Genomic DNA, 24,105 nt, shown 5'->3' with positions numbered 1-24,105 from the left:
AGTTTGGGCTGGCTGGGAGGGACAATGGAGGCAGCCGTCAAGCCAGACGGCCAGATCTCAGGAATGCTCACCCTGAGGTCACGGGGTCAATTCCCGCTGGGGAGGGTGACTGAAAGCCATTGTCCTTCAAACAGCTGTGTGGCTCTGGTGCCGGGGCTTCGTTTGCTCCCAGACCAAAAATGGAAATATAACGCCACCTTGTAAGAATCCAAACAGCCACGGGAGCTTCTTAAATTCCTCCCGGACTCCTTGCTGGTGCCATGGAAGAAGTAAAACAGATTTATTTCATTTCATTGCTTTTGTTTTGTCTTGTCTCATGGCACAGGTAGTCCTCGATTTATGACCGCAGTGGAGCGCAATAATTTCCATTGCTAAGCGAGGCAGTGGTGAAGTGAGGTTTGCTCCCATTTTACGACCTTTCTTTCCACGGTTGTTAAGTGAATTGCTGCAGGAGTTAAGATAGCCACGCAGTTGTGAATCCCTTAAGTGAATCCCTGCAGTTGTTAAGTTGGTCACACGTTGCTAAGTTAATTTGAATATGAGAGAGAGGGAGAAAGGAGAGAAGGAGAGAAGGAGAGAAGGAGAGAGAGAGAGAGAGAAAGGAAGGAAGGAAGGAAGGAAGGAAGGAAGGAAGGAAGGAAGGAAGGAAGGAAGGAAGGAAGGAAGTGGGAGGGAGAAAGGAAGAAAGGAGAGAAGGATGAAAGGAAAGAAAATGAAAGAAATGGGAAAAAGAAAGGAAGAGGAAGGGAAGGAAGGAAAGAAAGAAGAGAGAGAGAGAAAGAAGAATGAGGAAGGGAGGTGGGAGGGGAGAAAGGAAGGAAGGAGGGAGAGAACGAAGGAAAGAAAAAGAAAGGGGAAAAAGGAAGGAGGGAGGGAGGGAAGGAAAGAAAGAAAGAAACCACTTCTTTTTTGCCGGTGGTTAAGTGAATCGCTGCTGTTGTTAAATGAATCCGGCTCTCCGCTGCTTGCCAGGCGGTCACAAAAGGGGATCACGTGACCCTGGGACACTGTGACCGTCATAAATGCGAGTCAGTTGCCAAGCATCTGAATTTTGATTCCATGACCACGGGGATTCTGTGACGGTTGTAAGGGTGGAAAACACTCAGCGTTCCCTTTTTTCCGTTGCCTTTGCAGTCACTAAACGAGCTGCTGTAAGTCGAGGAGCCCCTGCAGAGAGGCTGGGAGTCCCTAGGTTGAAACGTAACAGCACCTTTGTTCCCAGACGTGACTACAACAAGGACCCATGCGTGCCGTTGCGTGCGCATGTGTTTGTGGGGATATAATGAGACCAACCTAAGTGGCTCCAGATTTGCTTTTCAAGAGCATTTCTCAGGGCCCGAGAGGATCTTTGGGACACGTGCCCAGATTTTGCCTTTTGTGATGTCGCTCCTCCACTCGGAGGGAGGGCTGTTGTCAATTTCGATGTGTGGCATTCCTTTGTGTGATTTGTGTTGGGAACGGCTGCAAGCCCTTCCGCTCCCCATAACAAGCAGCAGGCCTAAGCGTTGCAGATGCACACGGATTCATTGCTGCACCTAAATCCTTGTGTGGAAATAAAACTTACTGGCCGTCCCAAAACACAATGGCACTGAAAAAAAGGGACTTAGGACCGTTTTGCACACTCACGACCGTTGCAACACACACACACACACACACACACACACACGTGGTCATGTGACGCTTGGCCACTGACTCGTATTTGTGACAGTCGCAGGAATCAGGCTATCCCCTCTTGCGACCCTCTGATGAGAAAAATCAATGGGGAAGTCAGATTCACTTAACGGCCGTGTGACTAACTTAATAACTGCTGTGATTCACTTAACAACGGTGGCCAAAACGCGCTTAACAAATGTATTATAGAAATGTTGGGCTCAATTGTTGTTGTAAGTCAAGGAATATATATATATATATATATATATATATATATATATATATATATATATATATATATATATATATATATATCCTTGAAAACTTAAGAAAACATATATATATGTAGATTTTTACGGGTACAGGTATGTTGGTCTAGGTGTTTTCGGGTCTTTTCCCTTGTAAGATTCACAGCCGTTTCAGCTGTGAAAGTCTGACTCACAGATGAACACTATACACAAGCCTGATGATGGCAGATGAGATTCTGCCGAAACGTTGCTACAACTTTAAAAGCACAACTACAATGACGTGGGAAAATAACCGAACAAAGCTGAATACCATACATGTAAGTACCCGCGAAAACTTAAGAATACAAATAAATATACATATATATATTTGTATTCTTAAGTTTTACATATATATATATTCAGATGAACACTATACAGAAGCCTGATGATGGCAGATGAGATTCTGCCGAAACGTTTCCTAGATACTTCCAATTTAAAAAAGCAAGATAAAAAATTCTGTTGAAACTGTTATTGCAAGGATGAGTGAATGGACATCTGAGCACCGAATTAATCTGAATTCAACCCCTTGAATCAAATTGTGGGCAGCCGTAAACACCGCAGGCCTGTCTCTGTTGGAGCCCCTGAATCGGATCAAGGTAATGGATCAAATTCACCTGGGGATCCAAATCAGATCAGGATTGATCTGGATCAGGGGTGGGATCCAAAATGTTTTACTATTGGTTCTGTGGGCGTGGTGTGGCTTGGTGGGCGTGGCTTGGTGGGCGTGGCTTGGTGGGCATGGCAGGGGAAGGATACTGCAAAATCCCCCTGCCCTCCCACCCCACTCACCTGCTTTCCAGCTCCGTTTTCCAGTGCAGGGCAACGAAAGAAAACCCAGTCAATCAAATGCCCCTAGCATTTAGCTTCTCATTTATTTTATATACACGCCTTTCTTTTTTCATTGTGCTTCATGTAGCTAACAAGCTAACACTGACACGGAGAATGGGAGGAGGAGGAGGAGGAGGAGGAGGAGAATGATACTGTGGGGCCATTGGTGCTGTCTGAGCTGGGTAGTTTTCTTGCAGACGTTTCATGACCCAACTAGGGAACATCATCAGTGCTACAAGAGAGGAGGAAGAGGACGACTGTGGGATCCTCGGTGCTCTCTGAAATCGCTTCTTTTCTTGCAGATGTTTCACTACCACACTAGGTAATCTCATCAGAAGAAGAGAGGAGTCTATGGACAGGAGGAGAAGGGGAGGAGAAGGGCTGTGGGGCCCTTGGTGCTCTGAGTTCAGTTGCTTTCTTGCAGACATTTTCATTACCATCCTAAATAACATCATCGGGGCTAGAAGCGACTGGGGTTCGCTCAGTCAGTGCTAGACTGATGATGTTATCTAGTTCGGTAATGAGACGCCTGCAGAAAAACAACCAGGTTCAGAGAGCACCATTGTGTGCGTGGACTTCTGTAATCGACAACTTTTTCAGCTTGGCGTTCCCACCAATTTATCATTCCTGGCAGGTGACAATTTTGACAGAGGTTCCCACGATTCATTTCAAGAACCGTTTTAGCTCCTATTATTAGGGCTGGTCGCAAAAACCATCCAGATGTTCAGGCGAGTTTGGCAATCTAGTCCGCCTCTTCCCAAGGACTAGACAGGTGTGGTCGTTGGAGATTTTGTCACTGGATGTCACCTGGTTCCGCGAGTAAACCTGCTTTTTGTAATCGACTGAGTCCAAAATTTGCCAAAAGGGGATTGTATGATCCCGGGACACTGCAACCGTCGTAAATATGAGTCAGTTGCCAAGCGTCTGAATTTTAGTCATGTGACCATGGGGATTGCTGCCACAGTCGTAAGGGAGAAAACAGTCCCAAGTTATGTATTTTTCAGTGCTGTTGTGAATTTGGTTTCGAATTTACCAAATTCGTTTCGGTTCCCCAAAACTAAAATGCTTTTTAAAAATCCCCTTTTTCTCACTTGGTGACTCTGATCGCATTACAGGTTTACAGCCATTCACTTAGTGATCATTTGAAGTCACAAGGGCACCGAAAAAAGTGACCGATGACCAGGTTTCACACTTATGACCAATGCAGCATCCCCCCTGGTCACGTGATTTACATTCAGACGCTTGGCAGCTGACTCGTATTTATGACAGTGTCCCAGAGTTACGCGATTCCCCTTTTGTGACCTTCTGAGGAGCCAAGTCGGTGGGGAAAGGCAGATTCATGGAAGAACCGTGTTGCTAATTTAACAACTGCAGGGATTCACTAAACAATGGTGGCCGTAAAATAGGGCAAAACTCACTGAACCCATGTCCTGCTTAGCAACATAAATTATGAGCTCAATGATCTCAAACAATCCCTAAACACATAGTTTTAAGTCCACTACAGTGGCTAGCAGTGCATTACGAGACCTTCTAAGGCCCTTCAGTAACTTTGAATAGTTATTTAGCCATTAGTCATAAAGATGAGGACTCTCTATCAGTGGCTGTTTCTTTGCTAAAATTCCAGTGCAGCCAATTAGGCCAATCTGAAATCATCTTTCAGAGTTACACAAAGACACACAAGAATAAGATGTTTTCCACGGACTGAAAGAACAGTAAAAGGCTGGGATGAATCAGACAGACACACAGGAGAGGGAATAACTAAATTTCCTACCTTTCTAGCCAAAACTTCACCAGTTTTTAACCCCTGTTTACAGCAAAGTGACAAAACTCATCCCATTTTTTTTCCGGCAAACATTATGTTGCAATCCTTCATCCTCAATCGGGATTGACTTCAATTCCCCGCCGTGATTTAGCCACAATTATTGGCTGGGTCCTAGAATCCGAGGTTAGTTTTAGTATAGCTAGCCTGCGTCATGCAGGCGGGGGAAGGGGAAAAAAAACCCCAGAATAAACATGGTAACCCGTTGATTCATTCCTCCGTTAAATCACACACAAAAAATCTGAAGACTTTACCCAGAAATTGAATTGTTTGACTAAAAGAATATTTGGCATGACTCGCCCTAAGAAAACACAAACATTTTTTTCTGCAAAGATTTGAATTGCATTTTGCTGAGAAACTTGGAGATCATTCAAGTGTCTGCTCTTCTAACATTAAAAAAAGAAATGAAGAGGTATTATTTTTGTAACGAGACAAAAAAAAAGAGAGAGAGAGCCATCATCTGTGGTTTTACAGCCGCTGATTTCCTGTAAAAGTTAAGGCTGGAAAGACGTTAAAATAAATACATCTTTGTCAGCCAGCTGGGACATACTGGGTTATAATAGGAAAACAGTAGCAGGGTTTACCCGGGAACCAGAGCATTACTTGGCGTGAACATTGTACCAGAAAAGCTTCCAGAAAGAAGAGGAAAAGAAAGAGGCCTGGAATAGGATGTAGAAGAGAATTTTTCAACCTCGTCGATGTTTAGATGAGTGGACTTCAATTCCCAGAATTCTCCATCCAGATATTGTACTCCAAACATCCTGGTGGGCAGGCGTGGGCTCCAAAAATCTCAGCAACCGATTCTCTGCCTGGTTGTTGGACAGGCGTGGCCATGGCGGGCGTGGCCTAGTCGGCCTCCTGCATCACAGTGGGAGGAGCGTTTTCATCCTTCCCGGGCTCCCGAGGCTTTCCTCAAGCCTCTGGGAAGCGAAAACAGCCTCCCCGGGCTCCAGAGGCCTTCCGGAGGCCAAAAACAGGCCTGTTTCCCACCTTCGATGGCCTCCGGGAGGCCTGTGTTTTGGCCCTCCTTGAGCCTTCCACGTGGGCCCTGCACTTATGTCGCCTCCAGAATGGGGCTCCTGGGAAGGGAGGGGTGGGCGTGGCCAGCCAGGGGTGGGATTTGGAGGTTCTCTGAATCAGCTACAGGTTCTCACGAACCTGGGCAAACCCATAGGAGCCCTCAGGGAGAGGAACTCTGGGAGTTGAAATCCACACATATTGGCAAAAGCAGAAGAGACTTCCGAGTTCCTGCTGGCTTCCCCAATGACTTTCCTTAGGGAAGCCGGCTGGGAACCTTAGAGAAGATGGTCCGGGACAGCACAACGGCCCACAAATTTGGCAAATTTCAATCCCGTGGGAATCACAAGTCCTGGATTTGGGGTGCGTCCGGTAAGCGATCCCATTTTGAAATACGTTGGCTCAAAAACCTGGTTTGCCATGGGAGTTTTTTTCCCCTTCTCCCCTCGGTGCATTTCTGTTATATAAATTAGAAGATCTGAACCTCAGGTTCACGTTTAAAGCAACGATGCACCGGGGAGAGCAGCCAGGGCAAAGAGGTCAGAGGCGGGGAGTGGAATTGGAAAACTCCAAATGCCGTTTCACGAAAGGAGCAAAATCAGAAATCGAGACGTTCGTTCCGCCAAAACGGTTGAGTTTTGCCCACGGAGCAATCAGAGCTTCCCTGAGGCTGAGCTCAGCTCCTGATGAATACAAAACGGCACCTTCCCCCGCTGCCTCCCCCGTTTTCTGCAAGCCTGATCTGTCAATCTTTGTCAGCAGCCTCATCTATAAGGGCGAGGGCAGTGTTTGAGATCCAGGGGCGTCGTTGTCAGAATTGCAGAGTGCGGTTGTGGGGTCCCCAAGGGGTTGTAATTCATCTGGGGATTTTGCTGGGACAAGGGTTGATGCCACAGGAAAGGCAGAATGATAGGTAGCTGTGGGGATATTGCAAGGATTTTGTGTGTGTGTGTGTGTGTGTGTGTGTGAGTCTCATTTTTCTAACATCGTTGTCGACTTTCCAGGAGAGCAGGGAAGAAGAAGATTCTGGAAGCTTCCTTCCTATAGATCAGTGTTTCTCAATCTTGGCGAATTTAAGATGGGAATCACCCAGCCACCTTTCGTGCCTGAGGCGGTACTAGAATTCATTGTCTCTTGGTGGTTGACCCAAAGTCACCCAGCTGGCTTTTGTGCTTAAAGCAGGACTAGAACTCCCGGTCTCCTGGTGATTGACACTAAGTGACCTAGCTGGGTTTCGTGGCTAAAACAGGGCTAGAACTCACTGTATCCTAGTGATAGGCCCTAAGTCACCCAGCTGGCTTTTATGTCTAAGGTGGGACTAGAACTCACCGTCTCCTGGTTTCTAGCCCAGTGCCTTAACCACTAGACCGCTAGATCTGGCCTTTCGCAGCACGCTCCCTCCCTTCTTGCTCTTAAGGGTTGATTGACAAGCAGTCCGATAGACTCGCAGGGGTCTCCAACCTTAGCAGCTTGAAGACTTGTGGACTCCAGCTTTGCTGGCTGAGGAATTCTGGGAGTTGAAGTCCATAAGTCTTAAAGTTGCTAAGACCCCCTGCTATAGAATCAGTGCCTGGTGCTTGCACACCCTGAAATTCTGGTAAAAGGATGGCTATAATCAGGGTTTTTCATTCTCCAAAGCACGTCTTGAGTTGACCCATGACACTCTTCCGCATATCGCAAAGTTGGAGCCCCAGAAGACAAAAGGGAGTTTTCTCCCTTATTATCATAAGTTATTGCTTCATTAGCGGCCGCCAGTGGGGCGAGGTGACAGCTCCTCTGCCCTTCATCTAATTAATGTAGCCGGCTGCAGGGAAATGCGATGCTTCCTGGCTCGAAAAAAGAAAAGAAAAGGCCTTTGTGAATCATAGAGGAGAAATCAGGGTAGGATGATCTAGCAGACTTATAAAATAGCTATTTGAGTCTGGCGAGCAGAAGGAAAAACCTGCTTTAATCTTGCCGCAGCCACCCTGAAGAAATACAGTGAGAAGTGGTGCCACGAGCGATCCTCGGCGTACGACATGGAAAGAACAAATGCCAGTGGACAATGGAATGGAATGGAATGGGAATGGGAATGGAATGGAATGGAATGGAATGCAATAGAATAGAATAGAATAGAATAGAATAGAATAGAATAGAATAGAATAGAATAGAATAGAATAGAATAGAATAGAAGATGGAATGGAATGGAATGGAACGGAACGGAACGGAACGGAACGGAATGGAACAGAACAGAACAGAACAGAACAGGGGAGGGGAGGATAGAGCATTGAGCTGGAAGGAATCCTGGAGGTCATCTAGTCCAGCCTCCTGCTCAAGCAGGGAGACCTTTATAGCATGTCAGACAAATGGCTGCCCAGGATCTTCTTAATTAATTAGGAGGACAGAGAACAGAGAACAGTAGAATAGAGAACAGAATAGAATATAGAATGGAATGGAATGGAATGGAATGGAATGGAATAGAATAGAATAGAATAGAAAATATGGAATGGCATGGCATGGCATGGCATAGCATGGCATAGAATAGAATAGAATAGAATAGAATAGAATAGAATAGAATAGAATAGAATAGAATAGAATAGAATAGAACAGAATATTGAATAGTAGAATAGAATAGGATAGAATTAGAATAGGATAGAAATAGAATAGAATAGAATAGAATAGAATAGAATAGAATAGAATAGAATAGAATAGAATAGAATAGAATATACGGAATGGGATGGAATGGAACAGAATAGAATAGAATAGAATTAGAATAGAATAGAATAGAATAGAATAGAATAGAATAGAATAGAATAGAATAGAATAGAGAATGGATTGGAATGGAATGGAATGGAACGGAATAGAATTGAACAGAATAGAACAGAACAGAGAAATAGGAAGGGAAGGGAAGGGAAGCGAAGAGAAGAAAAGAGAAGAGAAGAGAAGAGAGAGACAGAATAGGACACAGCAGAGCAGAATAAAGAATAGAGAAGAAACTGGAGCAGGAACAGAAAAGAGAAAAGAGAACGGAGAACAAGGGAGGGGAGAAATATTTTTGCTTGGCCAACGTGATTAAGCACACAAGGAATTCGCGTCCAATGCAGGAACTCTCAGTGTCCGTTCAAAGCAACAAAATTGCAACAATAACAATAATCACACCGACAAGAGGAGATAGTAAAGAAGATAATAAAAAAGATAACGAGAATACTATAGGCCTGCAACATGGGTAAATATACCTGTTAGACAGGGCTGTTGGGATTCGGTGTTCAGCGGAGGGATGGCGTGGGGGGAGCGGTCCATACACTATGCAGGTCCTCCGTGGGAGGCATCCCGGTTGCCCTTGTCCTCTCTGCAATCGTAGCTACCGCTTGGAGTCTTCACCTGTCCTGTTTGGTTGCTGTGCCAAGCCAGTTACAGAAGAATCAATGATAGATTCAGTAATGCTGATTGGGAATTCTGGGGGTTGTAGTCCATACTTCTTCAAGAGGTCCAACTTTGTCCTTGGGCCTGTGGGGGTCTCAGGGGACCAGTGAGATATTGACAAGCTTCATTGTGGATCAAATCTTTCTTTTTCTTTTTCTTTTTTTTAAGTGACCATGTTTGACACATTTATTGCTTTTACGGGGTTTTATTTTTCCATACAGCAATAATGACAAGGTCATTTATCAGGGGGAGGCAGCCTTATAAACTGGATGAATAAATAATAAAGAAAGAAAGAAAATATAATAGCTCTGGAGTCTTTATAAAACACAAGAAAACTGGCATTAAATGGATAACTCTTGGCCTCTTTTCCTGAAAAACAGATTGCCGTTTTATCTACTTATTGAAAAAAGCTCATTATAGCATCCTCAGCGGTGGATTCTGTAGCATGAAGCTTATTCATGTAACAGATAATTTGACTTAAACTTTAGGGAGTATCTTTTCTTTTCTTTTTTTGCATTGTTCGTCTATTTTTGCTGTTTCCTTTTAACAATTTATTTATGGATGTGGTTGGGATTTTATAATCTGGGTTTGAAGCCACCTCGGGTCATTTTTCTGTGGAAAACTAGACAGATAGATTGCGGGGGTGGGGGCAGAGAGACAGAGAGAGAAAAATATGGGATGGATGAGTGGGTGGATGATGAATGAAGCGATGGATTGACAATGGATGGATAGATATTAATAAGGAATGTGGAGATAAATTAGAGAGAGACAGAGATATGGATGACAGAGAAATAGGGATGAATGGAGGGAAGGAAAGAGGGAGAAATAGAGAGAGAGAGAGAGAAAGGGATGGATGGATGGATGGATGGATGGATGGATGGATGGATGGATCCGAGAGGGAGAGAACAAGAGGAAAATTGGCAAGAGTTAGGTAGAGAAAGCATCATTGAATAGGTCTGTCTCTTACAGTTTTGCACTCGGTGTAAAGAATTGAGAATTCTATATGAAGACAATTAGTTGGAAGTTTAAATTATTTTAATAGATATAGAGGTTCCTGCTAACGTTATGGAAAGTAGCATTATTCCTGTCCAATAAATCATGACTACAGTGAAAACCATTGTCTTCCAGCACCTCTTCAGATTCTTAAAATTGCCCTGGGTAGACCTCAAATAGTTTTCACATAAAAGCTATGGAAAATGTTTTGGCAAAATGTTAAAAGAGGTAATGAATGATGATTTTAATTCAAGCAACTGGAGCCACAGCAGGTCACCAAGTGCAAACTTCAGGCTTTTAAAAACGGTTTTGTAGAACCTCTTGTGGGTTTTTTTATTTTAAATTATCAATGGACAGCCAAGCTGAGAAAGAAAGAACCAATGAATGAAAGAAAAAAAGAGTAAGGAAGGAAGAAGGGCGGAAGAAGGAAGGAAGAAGAGAGGAAGGAAGGAGGGAGGGAGGAAGGAAAAAAGTAGGGAGGAAAGAAGGAAGAAAGGAGGATTGAAGGAGGAAGGGAAGAAGGAAGAAAGAACCGAGGGAGGAAGAAGAGGAAGGAAGGAGGAAAGGAGGAAGGAAGGATGGAAGGAGGAAGGGAAGAAGGAAGAAGGGAGGAAGGAAGAGAGGGAGGAAAGGAGGGAGGAAGAAGGCAATGAGGGAGGAAGGAAAGGAAGGAGGAAGGGAGGAGGGAGGGGGGAGGGAGGAAGGAAAAAAGTAGGGAGGAAGGAAGGAAGGAAGAAAGGAGGATTGAAGGAGGAAGGAAGAAGGAAGAAAGAACGGAGGGAGGAAGAAGAGGAAGAAAGAAGGAAGGAGGAAGAGAGGAAGGAAGGGAGGATGGAAGGAAGAAGGAAGAACGGAGGAAGGAAGAGAGGAGGAAAGGAAGGAGGAAGGGAGGAAGAAGGGAATGAGGGAGGAAGGAAAGGAAGGAGGAAGGAAGGGGGAGGGGGAGGAAGGAAGAAGAAGGAAGGAATATAATGGAAGGAAGGCGAAGGGAGAAGGAGGAAAGAAAGGAGGGAGGAATAGCGTATTTTCTACACACGAGAAATGGCTCCACAACCGCCATAGAAATCGCTCTGCCGTCGGGATCTCACGCTCCGGTTTTATCCCTCCACAGGTGGATCCTGATGACGTCCTAACGAAGGAGGAGCAGATCCTCCTCTTGTTGAAAGCCAAGGCCAAGTGTGAAAGACACGTGCAAGCCAAGGGACCCCACGTGCCCGGTGAGTGGCCGCCTGGTTGCACCTCCCTTCCAAAAGCCTTCAAACTTTTGGGGGGCATAGGGAAAAAAAGGGCGAATGTATCTGTGATTTGGGTGATTAGCTGGAATAGGTGAGAGCAGGGCTGACCAACTGCGGGCCAATTGAAGGCGAGCGGACTTCAGCTCCCAGAATTTTCAGCCATGACTGTGCAGGAGGTGGAGCGATGGGAGTTGAAGTCTGTAGACCCCAAAAAACTGCCACAAATAGTTGGAAAATAGTTGGCAAGGAGGAGGAAGGATTGTGGGGCCCTTGGCGCTTTCTGAGTTTGGTGGTTTTCTTGCAGATGTTTCCAGACTCCACTAAGGAACATTATGAGTGCACTGTTTTCCTTCCTTCCTTCCCTCCTGTCTTCCGTCCCTTCCTCTCTCCTTCCTTCCCCTCCCTCCCTCCCTCTCTCCTTCCTTCCTTCCTTCCTTCCTCCTACCTTCCTTCCCTCCTTCCTTCCTTCCCTCCTCCCTCCCTCTCTCCTTCCTTCCCTCCTTCCTCCTACCTTCCTTCCTTCCCTCCTGTCTTCCGTCCCTTCCTCTCTCCTTCCTTCCTTCCCTCCTTCCTCCTTCCTTCCTTCCCTCCTTCCTTCCTTCCCTCCCTCCCTCCTTCCCTCTTTCCCTCCTTCCCTCCCTCCCTCCCTCTCTCCTTCCTTCCTTCCTTCTCTTCTTCCTTCCTTCTTTCCTTCCTTCCTTCTTTCCTTCCTTCCTTCCCTCCCTCCCTCTCTCTTCCTTCCTTCCCTCCTTCCCTCCTACCTTCCTTCCTTCCCTCCTGTCTTCCGTCCCTTCCTCTCTCCTTCCCTCCTTCCTTCCTTCCCTCCTTCTTTCCTTCCTTCCCCCTCCCTCCCTCTCTCCTTCCTTCCCTCCCTCCCTCCCTCTCTCCTTCCTTCCTTCCTTCCTTCTCCTTCCTTCCTTCTTTCCTTCCTTCCTTCTTCCTTCCTTCCTTCCTTCCCTCCCTCCCTCTCTCCTTCCTTCCCTCCTTCCCTCCTACCTTCCTTCCTTCCCTCCTGTCTTCCGTCCCTTCCTCTCTCCTTCCTTCCCTCCTTCCCTCCTTCCCTCCTTCCTTCCTTCCCTCCTTCCTTCCTTCCTCTCCCTCCCTCCTTCCCTCTTTCCCTCCTTCCTTCCTTCTTTCCCTCCCTCCCTTCCTTCCTCCTTCCTTCCCTCCTTCCTTCCTTATTTCCTTCTGTTCCTTCCCTCCCTCCCTCCCTCCTTCCTTCCTTCCCTCCTTCCTTCCCTCTTTCCCTCCTTCCCTCCCTCCCTCCTGCCTTCCCTCCCTCTCCTTCCTTCCCTCCCTCCCTCCCTCCTTCCTTCCTTCCCTCCTTCCTTCCCTCTTTCCCTCCTTCCCTCCCTCCCTCCTGCCTTCCTCCCTCTCCTTCCTTCCTCCTTCCCTCCTTCCTTCCCTCCCTCCCTCCCTTCCTCCTTTCCTTTCTTTCTTATTCCATCTCCCTTCCTTCCTTCCCTCCTTCTTTCTCCTCCTTTTCTCCATCCCTCTGTCCCTCCCCCCTCTTTCTTTCTTCCCTCTTTCTTTCTCCATCCCTCCTTCCCTCCCTCCCTCTTTCCTTTCCTTCTCATTCCATCTGTAATCCTTCCCTCCTTCCTCCTCCCTCCCTGCCTTTCCCCAGTCTCTTCTTTCTTCTTTCTTTTTTCCCTCCCTCGCTTCCTTCCCCTGGGACAATTCCAGGACATTCTCTCTCTCCCCTCCAGACACCGGCAGGTGCCCGGCGTGCATCCTCCACGCCCAACCTTCCCCTGCAAACCAACCAGGTGCAAACCTTCTCAGGTGTACAGGAGGGATCCTCCTTGGTTGTGTGAATGCAGAGGCTGGCGGGTCTCCCACAGACCAGCTGGCATCTTCCAGGCAGCGGCTCTTCAAATAATCCCAATAATAATCCCCGTCGTTCCTCCCTGGGCCTCTGAGCGGAACAGTCGCCTTTCCAGCCCTCCGTCCTCTCACTTCTCTACCTCAATTCTATCCCTTGGAAGAATACAGGCCGTCCTCGACTTACGGCCCTCCTCCGTTTAGTGACCCTTCGAAGTTACAACGGCTCCGATCAAGGGGACACTGCCTGTTCTTCACCCTTGTGGCCACCGCAGGCCAGGAGGTCAGGATTCAGACGCTCGGCAACTGACTTGTTTTTATGACGGTCGTGGTGTTTCGGGGTGAAGCAATCCCCTTTTGCGGCCTTCCGACAACCCCCAGGGGGGGAGAGCCGCATTCACTTAACAACTGCGGCGGGAAAGCCAGTTGTTCAGTGAGCTGCGTGTCCCATTTTATAACCTTTGTTGTTAAGCGGATCACTGCTGTCGTTCAGTCAGTCCCCGCCCCCCCCAGTTGGTTCTGTCAGTCAGAAGGGGATCACATGACACAAAGCCCCACCTCCACCCTGGGACGCTGCAACACCGTCATAAAGGCGAGTCAGTTGCCAATCATCTGAATTTTGATGGCCCAACCTCAGGGATGATGCAGCCTTGCAGGGGTGGGATTGTACCAGTTCGCACCTATTCGCTAGAACCGCTTGTTAACCTTCTAAGCAGTTCGGAGATCCAGTTGTTAGAAGAAATTCCTGGCCTAATCCTGTAAGAAAGGCAGGAAGGAAACATTCTGGTGTTGCTTACAGAAACTGCCTCTCCGTTAACTCTTATTACATTCTTGGCAGGACTAGAATTCCTGTCTCAGGAACTTCTCTGGAGTTATTTTCCTCCTTTGCTGGTACTTTGCTCATGTGGAGTGACCATTCAAAGTTATAATGGCACTGAAAAAGTGTACTTATGACCGTTTTCACACTTACGACTGTTGCAGCATCCCCACAGTCATACGAGCCAGGTGAGGAGATGTGTGCCTCGATGGGAGTGATGTTGAGTTGGCCCCGCCCCGCCAGTCACATGACCACCAAGCCACACCCACCAACTAAGCCACACTCACAGAACCAGTTGTTAAAAAATTTGAATCCCACCCCTGGTCATAAGTCCCTTTGTTTGGTGGCGTCATAACTATGAGTGGGCACTCAACAAACCGCCGTAAGTCAAGGACTACCTGGAACGAGGCAGTCGCCGGAGGAACCTTGTCCGCCCCATCAGTCTGGCCTGCGATGCTATGAAGCAAGTTTTTCTCCATCTCGGCCCCCCCAACATTCCCCCTCAACCCCCCCCACCCTGTCCCCTCCCCAGCCAAGAGGCTGTTTTAAGTTTTTATTTTATTTTCTATTTTGGGAGCTCCTTAATTGGTGCCAGATGAGCCTAGTCGACAAAGATCGAGAGGCAGAGCTGGATTAGTGAGTGTGCAGGGCAGGCGAGCGTGTGGGGGGGGGTGGAGGGGGGGCTGCGATGCGTGTGCGAGACACCCTCGGACCGGCTGCATTCTGCAGCTGTTCTTGCTTCGAACAATAGGACATATTTTAAGCAAGAATTTTTTCCCCCTTTAACGCCTCTTGGAAGTTTGGGGTTTCTCTCTTGCCAGGCGTAACATCCCTGAAAAAACAAACATGGTGGGTTCAAACCACGTGAAATTTTGCTTTTCCCACGCTCTTGGACCTCCCCCCACCCCAATCTGTAGCGAAACCCTGGGGATTTCTCGCTAAATCAATTTGTTGGCCTGCAAACTTCATATGCAAGGGTTTTTTTTTCCCCCAGCTGTTGCTATTCTAAGAGGAGAGGAGAGGAGAGGAGAGTAGGGGTCGCCAACCTTTTGGACCTCAGGGACCACCGAACTCATAATTTGAAATCCTGCAGACCAGAGACCCTGGGAAAATCCCCCAAAAAGTCTGCAGGAAAATTCCCCACCCCGTTTTCCTACCGATCGATCGTTCTTTATTTGGGATCGCAGGATACCGTCTCCAACTCCGTTCTCAGAGGGGAGAGAGAGAGAGACTTTTGGCTTCATGCAAGGAAAGCAGCAGAAGCCGCAGAAGTCTTTCTTTCTCTCCCAAACTCCACCAGAAATGAGTCTTTGGAGCCTCTTGGAGCAGGAGGCCTTGCAGGGTCCCAAAGACTCATTTCTGGCGGAGTTTGGGGAGAGAAAGAAAGACTTTGCTGCTTTCCTTGCGTGCAGCTAAAAGCAGAAGAAGAAAGAAGCGGAAAGAAGCAGCCTGGTGGCCAGGCGAGGCACGTGGGGTGAGTGGGGCAAGTTCCCCCCTCCGCCCTTCCCCCCCTCCTCTCACTACCTCGTGTTGCTCGCAATGCAAGCGACGCAAGCCTTGTGTTCCGCGGGCCATGTGGGCGGCGCAGCCTTGTGTTCCCACGCAGTCTGGATTAATTGCTTTGGGGGGATATTTTTCTGTGGACCACCGAAATTTTCTCGGAGACCACCAGTGGTCCCTGGCCCACTGGTTGGCAACCACTGGAGTAGGGTATAGTGTAGTGTAGTATTAGTATAGTACAATATATAATCTAATATACTATATAATAATATATAGCAAAATAGAACACAATGTAGTGTAATATAGTATAGTATAATATAGTATAGCAGTATAGCATAATACAGTATGGTATAATAATATAGTATAATAATATATAAACAGTACATTACAAAACAACATTACACAGTACAGTACAACAGAACACAACACAATTCAGTACAATACAGTATAGTGCAATACAAAATACAACACAATATAACATAAATAAAATACAGTACAATATAATACAACGCAATATAGGATAGGATAGGACAGCACAGCACAATAGAACAGTACAACACAGCACAGCACAATACAGTGCAACACTGTGCAACACAGTATAATATAATACAGTACAAAACGATCAAGGGAAGCAGGTCAGACTGGAAAAACAAAACTTTGTTCTGGAATAAAACACTTTGAAGAAAATGGTGCAGTTGTCAACAAATTGAACTGACTCAAAATTCTTTGTTTGATCAGAGATCCTCCTCCCAAAGAAAATAAATACAGACGTTAGAAAAGTCTGCTTTTACAATGGTTAAATGTTTGCTATCAGCCTAAGACATCATTCTCTAGCAATCATGGTTTGTTTAGTTCCATCCTGCAAACTTTGCAGAAAAATGTCTCTCAGGGAAAGGCTGCGGGGGAGGGTTTTTTTTTGTTTTTTGTTTCGTTTTCGGTAAAAGCCCTTGCAAGTAAAGCCCCCCCTGCTGCTCAATTGAGGGCGCCATCTTGACTCTTTTGACCTCTGGGGACATTTTGGTCCTATCATCTGCTTCCTTGCTATCATCATCCTTGGAGATGCCGCGGAACAGCTGAAAACGTGTGGTGGATGGAGGAACAAGACCAATCCTCTGTGTGTGTGTGTGTGTGTGTGTGTGTGTGTGTGTGTGTGTTTTCTTAAGTTTTCACGGGTACTTACATGAGATGGTATTCAGCTTTGTTTGTTTGGGAAAATACCCGAACAAAGCTGAATACCATAAAACTATGTGTGTGTGTGTGTGTGTGTGTGTGTGTGTGTGTGTGTGTGTGTGTGTGTGTGTGTGTAAGCTGTATAATTTATAGATATTAAAAAAGGCACTGAAAAAGTGACATGACCATTTTTAACACTTATGACCAATAGATATAAATAGATGGATGGATGGATGGACGGACAGACAGATAGATAGACAAATGGTCATAAGTCACTTATTCAGTGTCATTGTAAGTTTCAACGGTCACTAAATGAGCTGCTGTAAGTCGAGGACTGCCTATATATACATGCAACTGACTCATATTTATGATGGTTGCAATGTCCCGGGGTCACGTGATCCCCTTTTGTGAACTGGTGAGCAAACTCAACAGGGAACTGTTGTGTTTCACTTAACAACCATGGCAAGAAAGGTTGTAAAATGGGGCAAGACTCACTTAACAATTGTCTCACTTAGCAGTGGAAATTTTGGCTCAGTTGTGGTAAGTCAAGGACTATCTGTATGCAAGCAGTCCTTGACATACAGCCATTTGCTCAATGACCATTCAAAATGATTATGCCATTGAAAAAAGCGACTTACGATCAGTCCTCACACTTATGACTGCCATGTCATTCCCACAGTCACATGACCAAAATTTGGTTGCTTGGCAACCAGCATGGATGGATTTATGCTAATTGCAGCACCGGGGTCATGCAATCTTCATTTTACCATCTTTCCACCATGACTCACTTAACAACTGAAGTGATTTACTTAACAACCATGGCACAAAAGTCACCACTCACTTAAGAACCGACTTGCTTAACGATGGAAATTCTGCTCTCCATTGTGGTCATAAGTCGAGGAAGAAAAATGAGATTTTGTTTTAACATGTATCCAATCAAAATTCAGGGCGGGGCTTCCTTGAAATCTTCCCGGGGAGGCGGGCAGGAGATGCTCCCTGCATTCCAATTGGGCCGTCAGGGAAGGACTGAGGCCGCTGATTGGTTGCTGGACTTCTGTGTTTTGATCTAGCCGGAGTAAAGTTAGAGAAAGTTTTCGCGCAAGGAAAGGTTTTTCTGAGCAAATGTGGCCAACGATCAGGGCGCAGTCACGCCTGCTGGGTCTGGAATTAATTAGCGTGAGCTAACGAGATGCTGGGAATGAAGTCAGAATTAATTAGGAGGAAATAAAGACACTGCTCAAGAATGCGACAGAAGTGGTTTCAAGGGGAAGTGGGGGCTGTTTCTTTTTTTAAATGAACTGCAACTGGTCCTAATTCAAGCGAAAGGGAGACGCTTTGGGGATCGGTGTCGTTTTCTGCAGCCAAACAAGCCCATCTGGGTGAGGGCTTGGACTAGATGACCTCCAGAGTCCCTTCCGACCCTATGATTCCAAGTTAGAGATCGTTGGGTAGCCAGAATAGATTACAGGAGGTTGCCCAACCGTGGCGAGTGGACTTCAACTCCCAGAATTCTCAGCTGTGGCTAGATATATATATATAGGCCAGCTGTGGAACTATGGGAGTTGAAGTCTGTAGACCCAAAAACAAATTGCCGAAGTTGGAAAATGCTAAGATTACGGAGGAGGAGGAAGAGGAGGACTGTGGGATCCCTGATGCTCTCTGAACTTGGTGGTCTTCTTGCAGACATTTCATGACCCAACTAGGTAACATCATCAGTGCTAAAGGAGGTGCAGCTCTATCGCAGCTCATTGTCTGAATGGTGGAAGCCTCGTTGATGTGCGAATTGCAATGATTATATGGGTTAAATTAGACGTCTATGTACTTCTATTGCAATTGTTATTATTTTTAATCTGCCTTTATAGTTTTTAAGAATAACTACAAGTTGGCAGATGTATATCATCAGCCTTCCTTCTCCTGTTTTCCCCACAACAACGACCCTGCGAGGTCGGTTGGGCTCAGGAAGACTGGCCCAAAATCATCCAGCTCAGCTGACTTTCATACCTAAGGTAGAACTAGAACTCCCTTTCTCCTGGTCATCAGCCCCAAATCAGGAAGCTATGAGTTCAATCCTAAGTAGAGGCTAATATTTGGAATAGACTCTCCTGCTCGAGCAGGGGGTTGGACTAGATGATCTCCAAGGTCCCTTCCAAATCTGTTATTCTGTGATTCTAAGTCACCCAGCCTGTTTTTCATGCCTAAGGCGGGACTAGAACTCCCAGGCTCCTGGTGATTGGCCCAAAGTCACCAGCTGCCTTTCATGCCTAAGGCGGGACTAGAACTCCCCGACTCCTGGTGATTGGCCCAAAGTCATCCAGCTGCCTTTCATGCCTAAAGCGGGACTAGAACTCCCCGTCTCCTGGTGATTGGCCCAAAGTCACCCAGCTGCCTTTCTTGTCTAAGGTGAGACTAGAACTCCCTGTCTCCTGGTGATTGGCCCAAACACCCAGCCTGTTTTTCATGGTTAAGGTGGGGCTAGAACTCCCTGTCACCTGGTGCTTGATCCAAAGTCAACAGTACTCAGTAAACCTTCCTGATATACAAGCTTTGGTGCATCTTCTTCACTGTCCTTCAGATATTCTTTCAAAGCTCTTTCTTCTTCTTCAAATCCATCCTCAACCGTGGAAATTCACTAGGTGACCTCACCCTGGGATCTCCTGGTGGTGCCCCATCCAAGTATTTATCCCACTCCCTGCAAGGGTTGAGTGCTTCCTTGGAGGATCAAAGCTCCCACTTCAATCCCTGCCTTCCCTTAGGCAGATTCTGTGGCACCCGATAAGATTTGGTACAGGTGGTCCTCAAGTTATGACCACAACTGAAAACCAAAATTTCTGTTGCTAAAATGAGACATTTGTGAAGTGCATTCTGCCCCCCAAATACGGCATTTTATGCCACCGTGGTTAAGCGAATCACTGCAGTTGATAAATTAGTCACCTGGTTGTTAAGTGAATCTGGTTTCCCTATTGACTTGGCTTGCAAAAGGGAGATCGTTCGGCCATCATCCGTCTTAAATATGAGTCAGTTGCTGAGCGTCCAAATTTTGATCCTGTGACCACGGCGATGACTGCAATGGTCGTAAGTGCGAAAAGCGGTCCTAAAGTCACTTTTTGCAGTACTGTTATAACTTTGAACGGTCACTAAATGAACCATTGTAAGTCGAGGACGGCCTGTAACTTCTTATATAACGATTTCCTTTTATATAAAAAGCAGATCGGGATGCAAGAGAAAAAGAGATGCAAAATTTTAAAGGCCAGGCAGATGATGAAAACTGTTTATTTTGGCAGCGCGAAAACAAAAAAATTGAACAGAAAAATTACAGCTTTTCTGTAATTAAAAACCTGGAGAATTTTGTGCATTTATTGTGTAGAGGCCACACAGCGTCTTGGGTGGAAAAATAGGGAGAAGGAAAGAGGTTTTCAAGGGAGAGACACGAAAGTGACGCTAAATTTTTCTGTAATGCAGGGCGTCCTCGACTTATGACCGCAGCAGGGAAAAGTATTTCTGTTGCTAAGCAAGGCCGTTGTTCAGTGAGTTGCACTCAGTTTTATGACCTTCCTGTTCTTAAGTGAGGTCCCAGATGATTTTATGGCCTTTTGGCCCTGGTTATTAAGGGAATCACATGGTTGTTAAGTGAACCGAATTTGCCCAGAAGGTCACAAATGATGATCATATGATCCCGGGATGCTTCAACCATTGTAACTGGTTGCCAGGTGTCGAAATTTTGATCATATGATGGAGGGGATGTAGCGATGGTCATAAGTCTGAGGACTGATCCTAAGTCACTTTTTAGTGGTGTTATGATGGTTGCCAAACAAATGGTTGTAAGTCGAGGACTACTTGTAAAGCCCAAGATGTAGGTAGTCCTCCACTTATGACCACCCGATTAGTGACCATTCTCACACCAGGAATCCACCTTGCCTTTCATCATGGAATGTACAGATCATCCTCAAGTTATGACCATAATGGAGGCTGCCCATCACGGTCATAACTGATAAAGCAGATCGAATCATGTGACCACCCTGATTTTACAACCATTTTTGCAACAGTCGTTAAGTAAACAAAGTGGTCATTAAGGTTAACCCATGGTTTGCCGTAGACTGGTTCTGCTGAAAATCAGAAATAAGTGTGGGATTTGGGCAAAACCGTTGCAAAATGAGACCGTCATGATTTTGAATCTGGTCCATAGATATAGGTAATCCTCGACTTACGACCACAATTCAGCCCAAAAGTTCTGTTACTAAGTAAGAGAGTTATTAAGTCAATTTTGCCCCGTTTTATGACTTTTCTTGCCATGGTTGTTAAGTGAATCACTGCAGTTGTTAAGTGAGGAACAGGGTCCTTAAGTGAATCCAGCTCCCCCATTGACGTTGTTTGTCAGAAGAAGAATCTCATGACTCCGGGACACTGTGACCGTCATAAATACGAGTCTATTGTCGAGCATCCAAATTTTGATCACAAGACCCTGGGGATGCTGCAATGGTCATAAGTCCAAAAAATGGTCGTAAGTCACTTTTTTCAATGCCTGTGTCAATTCAAACGGTCACTAAATGAATGGTTGTAAGTCAAGGACTACTTCTATCCACGGGTAGGTCCGTCGTGACTTTGAATGGCTGTTAAGCGAGGGATTGTCTGTGGAAAATTACCAATAACAGCAACCAGCTATCTCATTCTGGGGGTCACGAATCCTGCAGCATGCAGGGGGTTGGGCTGGATGACCTCTGAGGTCCCGAGAGAGCCAGTTCCCACTTTTCCTTCCCACCCCGAATCCACGAAGAGAAATGTGTAATTGTTTCAAAATGCCTTTTAATGGGTCGCACTCGGCATCTCCCATCTGGAACCGGTTGTGTTCTTCTCAATTTGTCAGCCTTCCTGCATTTAAATTTGTTCCAGTCCATTTCGGCATGTTTATGACGGCATTTTTTTTTTTTAAAGAAAATAATAATGTTTGTATAAGAATTCTGAAGGCAAAACAAGCAACTTGGGGTGAATTCTTTGGGGTAGTTTTGCAAGATGATGCATTAAAGCTCTTGTTAACGATCGCACTAAGAACAGGAAATGTTCCGGCTCAATTTTTTTCTCTGCTACGGCCATTTCTAAAAGACAGAGAATTTGTGGGAGGTGTCCTTGGTGCTCTCTGAGCCCGCAGGCTTTCTTGCAGACGTTTCATGACCCAGCTAGGTAATATCATCAGTGTTCGACGTGAATGGGGTTTGTGATGAGGAGAAGGGGAGGGTAAGACTGTGGGGTCTTTGGTGCTCTCTGAACTTGGTAGTTTTCTTATAGACCTTTCATCACCCAACTAGGTAACATCATCAATGCTAGAACCTAGAACCTCCCCTCTTCCTTCTAGCCCTGATGATGTCCCCTAGTTGGGTCATGAAACGTCTGCAGGAAAACCACCAATCCCAGAGACCACCAGGGACCCCACATTTCTGTTTCTAAATGTCTTTCTATAACTGACATCACTCTCATCCTCAACACCTAAAATTAGATTCCCTTTTTTTTTTAGGCTCAAGTACAAAATCCAGAAGTGTTTCCAAATGGGGAAAAAAAGCTAAATTCTTTTCTTTAATTAGCGCAATCAGTTTGAGGATCTCTGCCAGCCCCATCACCATCCATTCTTCCATTGTGGAGAAATGAGTTTGCGTTCCCATCATTGTGTATATAAGCCAACGCATCAGCTGATGGTTGCAACGTTGATCTCCCTGTTTAACTCCAAATGGTCTTCGCCTCTTTCTCTCTTTTTCCTCCTCCTTCTTCACCCATCTAATAAATAATGCTTTTTATTTGCTGGACCAAACTGCCCTGTCAAAATCGGATAGGTTCAATCGAAACACACGGGTGTGTATTTGCAAGACCTCATGGTGTGGAAGGTGTCCAAAAAACACACGCACAATTCATGCTTTGACGTGGCTGAAAGAATTTTCCTGTCTCCAAAGCTCAGCATCTCTTGAGCTGGTGGCTGTTTTCCTGACTTCAAAAAAGAGGCAAGACCGGCTTTGTTCCAGAAAGGCTGTAATGGTTGACATTCTAGGTACAACCCATTCTGTAAAAGGAATACCTAGAACAGGGTTTCTCGTTCTTGGACACTGTAAGATGTGGAGACTTCAACCCCCACAATTCCCAGCCAGCGAAGCTGAGATGTAGGGGCAGCTTCTCACCGGATGGGGTGGAATGGTTGGACATTCTAGATGTAACAATGTTTCCAAGCTATGGAAGGGATATCTAGAACAATGGTTCTCAATCTTGGCCATTTTAAGATGTGTGGATCTCAACTCCCAGAATCCCTAGCAAGCCATGCTGAGATGAAGGTCCAGCTTTACTCCAGATGGGCTGGAATGATGGACATTCTGGGTCTGAAGAGTTCTAAGTTGTAGAAGGAACATCTAGAACAGTGGATCTCAATCTTGGCCACTTTAAAGAGTGTGTACTTCAACACCCAGAATCTCCCAGCCAAGCATGCTGAGATAACCAAGCTTGGATCCAACTGGTGTGGAGTTATGGACATTCTAGATCCAACACTTGATACCAAGCCATAGAAGGAGTATCTAGAACAGTTTTTTCAACCATAGCCACTTGAAGGCCTCAGCTCCCAGAATCCCCCACCCAAGCATGCTGAGATGAACATCCAACATCTCTCCAGACATCCTGGAATGGTGGACATTCTAGGTCCAACACATAGTTCTAAGTTGAAAAAGGAATATCTAGAACACTGTATCTCAACCTTGGTACCTTTAAGACCTGTGCACCTCAACTCCCAGAATCCCCCAGAGGTTCAGGGCCAGATTCTCTCCCGATGGGCTGGAATGATGGACGTTGAGATGAAGGTTGGCTTGGGAATTCTGGGAGTTGAGGTACAAAAGTCTTCAAGTGGCCAAGGTTGAGAGACGCTCATCTAGAGCCCTTCACCATTGTCCACCCCTCTTTGACTTAATAAAAGATCTCCAACATGAAAGGAACTTCCTTATTTTCCTGAATTATTATTGTTATTATTATCCCAAATCTCTCCCTCAGTTCCTCCTGGTTTCTTCCTGATTTCTCAAGGTAGTCCAACCGACAGATTTGGCCAACTTGAAAGGGGCCCTTGGTTGACGTGCACTGGAAGGAGAATTCCAGTCTGCATCACCTGGAAATTTTTAGTCGAAATCTCACATCCTGGAAGGAGGCCATCTCAAACCACGTTGGACATCCTGGCCAAGAAAATGACAGAGACGTGCTTGTGAAGTCCTACTGGCCTTCACAAGGGAGTCTTTCCCTTAATCGTATTAGCTGGGTTTAATTTATTGACCTTCCTAGTTGAATCATATTTAGTTGGGGGGCTGAGGTCCACCCATTTCTCGGGCCTGGCATCGCCTGGTGGCTGGAAGGAGAAGCCCTGATGCCTTCTCCAGATGTGATCTTTGGAGCAGCAAGAGACGGGCAGTGCCATGCTGGCCCTGCCAGGGATTCCAGCTGTTTCTGCTTTAAGGGACAACATGTGGACGTCAATCTGGAGGGCCTAAGATGGCAGCTGGCTTAGGCCTTGGTCTGTTGGCCCTTCCTTGCTGCCTGAGGTCCATCCCTCCA

At 46.1% G+C, this 24,105-nt stretch overlaps 1 protein-coding gene across 1 annotated transcript in view; it reads left to right on the top strand.

Moving 5' to 3' along the window:
- PTH1R (parathyroid hormone 1 receptor) overlaps window positions 1–24,105 on the top strand; it is an 82,024-nt gene that overhangs the window by 25,569 nt on the left and 32,350 nt on the right. Inside the window, 1 exon segment of the mRNA XM_087918160.1 lies at window positions 11,108–11,213. Coding sequence (XP_087774286.1) covers window positions 11,108–11,213 — 106 coding nt within the window.

This window comes from Pseudonaja textilis, chromosome Z, assembly GCF_049901715.1.
Source record: "Pseudonaja textilis isolate UNSWEBS1 chromosome Z, rPseTex1.2, whole genome shotgun sequence".
Classification (NCBI taxonomy): Eukaryota; Metazoa; Chordata; class Lepidosauria; order Squamata; family Elapidae; genus Pseudonaja; species Pseudonaja textilis.
Note: the sequence above shows the minus strand (reverse complement) of the source record. Positions and strands in the feature narration are given on the sequence as shown.